This window comes from Anneissia japonica, unplaced genomic scaffold, assembly GCF_011630105.1.
Source record: "Anneissia japonica isolate Jap-2015-1 unplaced genomic scaffold, ASM1163010v1 scaffold1792_len1028045_cov167, whole genome shotgun sequence".
NCBI lineage: Eukaryota > Metazoa > Echinodermata > Crinoidea > Comatulida > Comatulidae > Anneissia > Anneissia japonica.
Window position 1 is genome coordinate 583656 of NW_022742319.1, and position 7733 is coordinate 591388.

General features: G+C 37.6%; 1 protein-coding gene across 1 annotated transcript; it reads left to right on the plus strand.

Annotated features, from left to right (window-relative positions):
• Positions 1-708: 708 nt before the first annotated feature.
• LOC117119126 lies at positions 709-7671 on the plus strand. Its single transcript, XM_033263944.1, has 8 exons — positions 709-1184; positions 1522-1569; positions 1978-2189; positions 2720-2809; positions 2930-3269; positions 5802-5977; positions 6453-6582; positions 6826-7671. Exons 1-8 carry the CDS (start codon positions 827-829, stop codon positions 7179-7181), a joined length of 1710 nt encoding a protein of 569 aa, XP_033119835.1. The 5' UTR covers positions 709-826; the 3' UTR covers positions 7182-7671.
• Positions 7672-7733: the final 62 nt, after the last annotated feature.

The following is a 7733-nucleotide window of genomic DNA, read 5'->3' on the forward strand; positions in this document are numbered from 1 at the left end:
GACAGTACAACATCAAAAATGTAACGCCCTGATACTGTGTTATAAATTACCTAAATTTAGCACATTAGGCCAGTAAGGCTTGTTTTTATCCGAGTCTCATTAGAAAAAAAAATTGATTGCATAAAGCTCTGTCCACACAAATAAATGTGGTATGCCTAAATTTGGGTTTAATATGCCCATATTTGGATGTGATATGCCCATATTTGGGTGTAATAAATCATCAAGCCTATATGGGCACATCACATAACATTTTCTCATACAATTTCATAGTGTGGAGAGAGTTTTAGATATGCAATTCAGTGTTTTACAATTTGTAATGCACCTCTGCTATGACTAGCCTTCCCTCCGCTTGCTAACATTTTTTTGAAACCAACCCGCCCTCGTATAAACAAAACAAACTATATTTCAATAATTTCAAAGTGGCATATTCTGGCATATGAATAGTACACAATTATGTATAACAAAAAAAAATGTTTAATATAATAATAATATTGAAAAAATAATATCAGTGATAGCTTGTGATGCAATACACATGTCTACATCCTACACAAACCTTAAAACGTTCGTGAAAGTAATCATATTTGGGAAACTTTGCACATGTTGAAATCTTGGATCGTAATCTTTAATATTAAATAAAAGATTGCGATATCTGCCTGTATTAAATTAATTTGCGCAAACATTGAAGACATTCTTTTATCAAGCAACTAATTAGACACACGCTGTTATCATGAAAGAGGTATGATTATCTTTACTGAAAAATAAACGAATAACAATATTTGTCTGGGTGGTAAACGTAAAGAAGCAAACAGTTATCTCGAATCTCGAAATGGCTGCAAGGCTGCACCTGCTCCTGAGCCTGCTGGTTTGGCAGCTTTCATCGTTCTGTGTGCATTCCTGGACGCCTGCTGGAGTGAGTTTTGTCGGCATCGGTTACAACATACTAGATGGTAATCCTGATGGAGGAGATCCTAATGCAGGAGGAGTCGATCCAGGGCTGTTAGTAACCAGAAGGATATTAGAGTTTAGTTATGAAGACGGTAACCTTTCAGAGGATGGTATTTACCCGATTCCCGATGAAGTCCTTTTTAGCCCAAGAGATAGCTGTTCGGAAGTAGAAACAACCGAGATATTTGAAGGAACAAAAAGTTACCAAGAAAAGTTAGAACGAGATATTGATTATTCTTGTGAGTTGTTTTAAAATTATTTAGGGATATGTTGAGGTTTGTTGTAAATATAAATAGGTCTAGTAGAATTGCACGTTATAAAAAGAGAATGATTAGGCTACATATTACGGTAACAGATGTACCCAAGTTGTGGGGGATATAGTAGAAAGGGTCATTCTGAGAGATTATTTCTATGTCATTCTAAAATAACATCATGCATGACCGATCATAATGTTAATTTTTTTACCTAAGCATATCACAAGGTTTATGAAAAATTTGTCCTCTGATACCTAATAAAAGACCAAAATACAATTCTGTCGGAGTCCCATTTTAATATTTTTTCTTCTTTTAATTTTAGTCTCAGGCGATCACATTCTGCTTGGTTATCAATTTTCTAAAAGTGGAAGTAAGTGTATTGCAATTACATACTTTATTTAGAATTAAACTAATATAAGTCTCAGAGCGCGTCCACATATTTAAATCAGTGGCATATCTAAGGGTGCGGAGGCGGGAGCGTACGCTCTTCCCACAAATTACTCGCCCCTACCCCAGTCGTGTCTCCAAAAATAAAAAAATATATAAATATTTAAAAAATATGAAAAATCACCTAAAATCACCACGTAAGATAAGATATAAGGTTACTTTTTTTGTCAGATTCCTCTTAACTTATATTATCCATTGCATTATTCTGCTTGTTATTTCTGTTTCTTTTTTCATATGCCTTGAAATCATACCGTAAGATATAAATATATTGATTTTTAAAACAATATTTGTAAAAAAAATATTAAGTACGAAACAATGTTATGATTTCTAGGATATGAAAGAATCTATGAATCAACCGAATACCAGAAGAAAGTCTTCCATGATTATAAAAAGGTGTGTAATAAAGGACAAGCCAGGTACCTGACTGAACTTGCTGCAATTGACGGGTACGAGTTAGCCAGGGATTTTGTGGCATCAGCTTGTGCCCTACCAGAAGTTTACGACGAGGCAGAGTATATGAATTTTCTGGATTTGTGGGGAACGGTAATGAATAATAGATAATTCTTTTATTCTACTATTTTTTTTTTCTAAATTTTATAATTCACATTTTTTTTTTCATCTTCGCTTGTTTCTCTTCTTTGTTATTTTCATACTATTTTTCTTTATCGAACTGAAACCAAATTCTCGGAACACATATTGTTTACGTACCTTCTACCTAATCTTCGTTATTCCTGTCTTCATGAAATACTTTTTTCTTTTGATAATCTTTTTTATCTTCATCTTTTCCATCGTCATCTTTTCTTCTTCCTCGTTATCCTTATTTGATTCTTTTTAATTTCCTACCTTCCTATTCTTCTTTGCCATTTAGTTACTGTGCTGTATCATTCTATTGTTGTAATACTTGTCAACGTATTTATGCCCATAAAGTCAAAATGGCTTTACACAATTATTACTTGACCTATTACCTATATCGGTAGCTTCAGCGATGTAGGCCTAATTGTAGGCATTTAAACAAAGTTTATATTTATACTATACACCCATTTTGAAGTTTTTCTATCTTATTTCTTTTAAAGGATATTGTCGTTGAAGTTGACCTAGGAACCAAATTATCGAACCGATCTGAGATCTATCAAACAGACTTTGTTTTCTACGCAATGAAAGAGGTTCGTTTTGATTATTGTACAACACCGTAACTAATTCCAGACCACACGACAGTTGAAAGTATATACTGCTTTCAAATACCAGCTTTATATTAATTTTTTTAAATTTCAATTTTGTTACAGAAGAGTAATACCGTCTCCCCGGGTGGCAACTTCCTCACTTACAAGGGGTCTGTTGTGGTGGACATGAACAAATTCCGTCAGGAATCTGGACAAGAGACAACTTTCGGTTCGTATCAAGAACTAATCTCTGTTGGCACTCCCGATCTACCTGAACCAATCTCCGTCAAGCTAATGTACATTTCCGATGTATTTCATTCTAAATATTGGAGCCAAATTGACAGCTACGTTAGCAGCGGATCTTGCAATGCTGACCATTCCAGTCAGTTGGCCGCCAAGAAACAGAATGTTTTCACTGCATTGACCAACTACGGAAAATGGAGGAATGCTCTTATCTCCGATGGTAAGTCATCGACACTAGGACGACCAGCTTTATACTATACAAGAATATTTAACGTATTTATTCGAATAAATGCTCCGGGGTGTTTATTGTTGAGGAAGTTTTTGAGGTGGCATTTATTTGAGGAAGGGGGGGGGGGGGGGGGGGGGGGGTTTATTTTTTGGTGTAAAATGGATACGTATATACTCAAATAAACACTTACTTAATTTGACTGTAAACATGTGGAACTGCAACACATTATTATATCAAATATGCTATTGTGTGTCCATAAAGACTCACTGATCCCAACCAGGTTAGAAGCAATGTAATTATACTTGAGTAGAACATTAACAGTATGTGCTTGCCCAGGTCCCCATAGGCGGCGAGACATCGGAAGCATTCCGGGTTGCGCAAGGTGTGAAACAGGGTTGCCCGTTAGCACCTACAATTCTTACAGTTTTCTTATCGGCAGTTTTAGAGTTCACCAGCCAACATCTTGCGGAATGAGTCTACATCCGCACCAGGGTGGGCAAAGTCTTCAACTTGGCTCGACTAAAGGCCAAAACCAAAGTCCACACTGTTCTTGTTCGCGAGCTGTTGTATGCTAATGACATCGCCAATGTTGCACATAACTACAATGATTTGCAGAACATTTTTGATATATTCAGCCGTGTTTCCAGTGACCTAAGGCTGTCTATAAATGCTTCGAAATCTCAGGTTGTTTTCACACCTTCTACATCACCCAAAAACATACCTTCAGTTCTGTTCAACAACACCCCCACTGACTATGGTTGACACTTTTACTTACCTTGGGAGTTCTATAGCGGCGGACGGCACATCGACTCTGAGATCCATGCCCGAGTTAAGGCGGCTTGTGCAGCTTTTTCGGGTCTGCGCCATCGCCTTTGGTCACAAAGAATCATCCATCGCTGCTCGACGAACTGGAAGGTATATCGTAGGCCTACCGTTGCTCTCGCCAATCTTTTGTATGCAGTACACAGTACAGACCTGTACACTGTATCAACGTCACATCAAAAATCTGAACCAAGTACAACTTCGGCATCTCCGTCACACCCTCGGCAGGACAGAATCTCAAACATCAAGGTTCGTGAGCTAGCTAGCATGCCAAGTGTCACAAAGTTGATTGAGGAACGTCAGCTCAGATGGATTATCCATGTCACCATGATGGAAGAACCACGGTTGCCAAAAGCTGTGTTCTATGCAGAGCTCCAAGTGGGTGAGAAATGTCATGGATGACCGAAACTTAGCTACAAAGACACACTGAAAAGAACTCATAAAGCATGTAACATTAATGTTAGTACATGGGAGGACTCCGTTCCCAATGGAAGCAGATTATCCACAGAGGCACAACAGTGGCAGAAGATGCTTGTTTTTTTACAGCTATTGAGGCAATATGTTGCTACAGACCCTAGCTAGTGTGTAATCGATGTGGACGTGTTTGCCGTGCATGCATTGGCCTCCTGTCACATATGAAAGCCTGTAAAAAAGATGAGGATGCCCTGGTCGATACGACTGGCTACAATGATGATAATTATACTGGAGAAGAACATTAAGAGTAGGCCTACGTGTTGACAATGCTTCCATTAGTTTTGTTTAGTCATTTAGGGGAGGGGGAGTTTATTCGAGGGAATAAATAAACGGCCCAGAGCGGTTTTTTTTTTTGGGGGGGGGGGGGTGGAGGACGGGCACGTTTATTTGAAGGGCGTTTATTCAAATCGGGGCGTTTATTCGAAGAAAGACAATACTTGAATCACATGTATGCACATGGTAATTATAGTCACTCCATATTCATCGTGCTATGTCTATTAAAAAGTAAATATCCTGAATCTATTATCGTGAAAATATACATAAATATAGCCTGATTAAGGACTAGTTCACACGACAGTGGTATGCATCATACTGGCGAGTTGTTTGGCCGAGCGGTTAAGTCAGGGGCACCGTAACCTTCAGCTCTAATATCGACGCTGGTTCGAACGGCTCCAATGGTTCCTTTGGTGGAACAAGTCTTCTCGGATAACGACTTTAAACCGTAGGCCCAGTGTACGCATTTGGCTCGTGTGCACTTTAAAGAACCCAGTACATCCTTCGAGAAGAGTAGAGGGTTACCCCAGTTTACTGGTCCATTAAGTCCCCTGATGTTAAATGGATATATCCACGCAGGACAGTGGTTAAGTTCACTTATTGACATATCCTTGGCGCTCGTGCCTAAATAAATGAAATGAAAAATGAAAAGTAAGAGAGTGTGACGCAAACACAGGAAGTGGCTATTCTAGTATTATTTTATTCTGTCTTCAGAAAAAGTTGAGTTGTGTTTTTGACCAGAGTAATTTGATTGGGGTGACTGGCGTAGTAGTTTGCTTAACAATCGGTTCACATTTGAATAGTCAATTTGACGCACTGATGCTAACACAATGTTAGTAGCTATAAACGTAGCGTGAGGAGTACAATTTTGCTTTAAATCTGCACGCATCTATAGTGCGCAGATGGCACTCTTGAACTTTGTGGACTTAAAAAAAAACGTTTTCATATTTGTAGATCCTCCAGTTCAGATTCCAATCACATGGCCAATCGGCACATACTCTCTCCCGATGGTGGAATCTAAAGGTACCGGTTGTCCCGACAGTCACTTCTCCTGGAAGGCTGGGTCGAGATTCCAGGACACTGAAAACTATTTGTCTGACAACCACTGGTCCGATCCCTGTCACCTCAGAGTAAGTACTTTCATGTTTTTGTTTTGTTTTGTTTTGTTTGTTTGTGTGTTTGTTCTTTGTTTTTGTTTTATTTTTTTAAAAGTTGAAGTAACTACTATGCCTATGAAGAAAATGTGTATTGAATGGTTAGGCTATTCCTTGACCTAATTCTGGTGGACGATCATTTTCAATCGCAGCAGAAATTGTTGTCGGGGATTTTGTACGTAAACCAGTGCCATTGTGGAACATAGCACGTGCTTTTGTTGTTCCCACGCGTATTCATGGCACTGTTCTGATTGGTCAGTTGTTAAGGTTGACTGACACTACGGAAAGGTCAATGTAGCTACTGTACGTACATTATTATAACAAACGCACTGAGATTATACTGCTTTAACATTTTGTATGAAATAACATATTTAAAAGCTTCTCTCTCAATAATTAAAATTGTCATGATTTTTTTTCCAAGATTTATAATTTTTCTTATCATATACGGTAGGGACCTTACAAGAGAAATGACATCACTCAGAATTTCTGCTCCAAGACGGTGGAATACGAAGACAGCTATCAATGGGAATGGGGAGAGGGTACTTATTGTATCTTCAAGAAAGGGACATCCTGTCCAGCAGGTAACTTCTTAATAAGCTAAGCTTACGTCACCTTTGCGACTTGACATAATTTAACTAAACTCAAATTGTTATAGTTTACCTATTCGAATGCTATAATTCTGAATAGTGGCGCGATCGTGGATGGAAATAGATATAAATAATAGGGATATAGAATAGAATATTTAAGTACAGTATTATCATGAATTCGTTGTTTCGTCACATCTGTGTTAATATTGAAAAGTAACGAAATACTGACTCTTGAAGGTTTTGACGAAGGTTGGATATACTGGAACGACGAAAACACATTTAACAGCAACTGGTTAAGTGGCGAGCTACCAACCGGTATCTACGACGAAGATACACAGATCTATTTCTGCTGCCGTGAAGACGGTTTTGCTACTAATCCAATTTACATGCCCATTGATGACGTGTTCTTCCTGTTCAAGAAAAATCATCTCTGTCAAGAAGTAGCCGGCATGACGTACGTAGAGGAGTACATGGAATGGGATAACGAAAACGAGATCTTCGATGGAAGAACAATGGGCGGGTCTTATCCATATAACACTGACAAGTCCGAGAACCACATATTGCATTATTGTTATTACTACCCTAAAGCCTAAAATAATTTTCTTTTATTGCATTGTTAAGCCTACTCTAATATGACAACGTTATTGAATCTACTTTGTATAATCCTATATTGGCCTAATCAAGAAATCATAAACGATTGTTATAGACAAATACCCAATCAATTTATTTATTTTTATTTATTTTTTATTTAAAACATTTTTAGGCAGGATAACATATACAGGCGAGATCTTACCGCTGTTTTATGGTCCTGCAAACACATAGTACAATAAATCAATAAAGATGAGTTATAAAACTATATATATCAACCAACCGACGAATCATGTAAAAATCATGTAAACGTAACGCCGTTAAATAAAGATATTTTACAATCGAAGCAGTATTTGTTTTATGTTATGGGTAGGGCCTATTAATTTCGAACTACTGACATTGTGAGGTAAAATAATAGGAACTAGCATTGTCTTGCTGGTGATAGTGGTGTAGAGTGTTGTATAGATGAATAATGTAATAAAACCAGAACAAGTATTTCATTTTTTTTAACGGCTCATTTTATAGTTATAGTAATGTAACTACATGTCTCCCTCTGA

Excerpts from the sequence above, each read along its gene's own strand:
- LOC117119126 (XM_033263944.1), top strand. The coding sequence starts at position 827 with ATGGCTGCAAGGCTGCACCTGCTCCTGAGCCTGCTGGTTTGGCAGCTT. Across the intron at positions 3,270-5,801 it reads GAATGCTCTTATCTCCGATG|ATCCTCCAGTTCAGATTCCA; the intron begins GTAAGTCATCGA and ends TCATATTTGTAG. Across the intron at positions 6,583-6,825 it reads AGGGACATCCTGTCCAGCAG|GTTTTGACGAAGGTTGGATA; the intron begins GTAACTTCTTAA and ends TGACTCTTGAAG.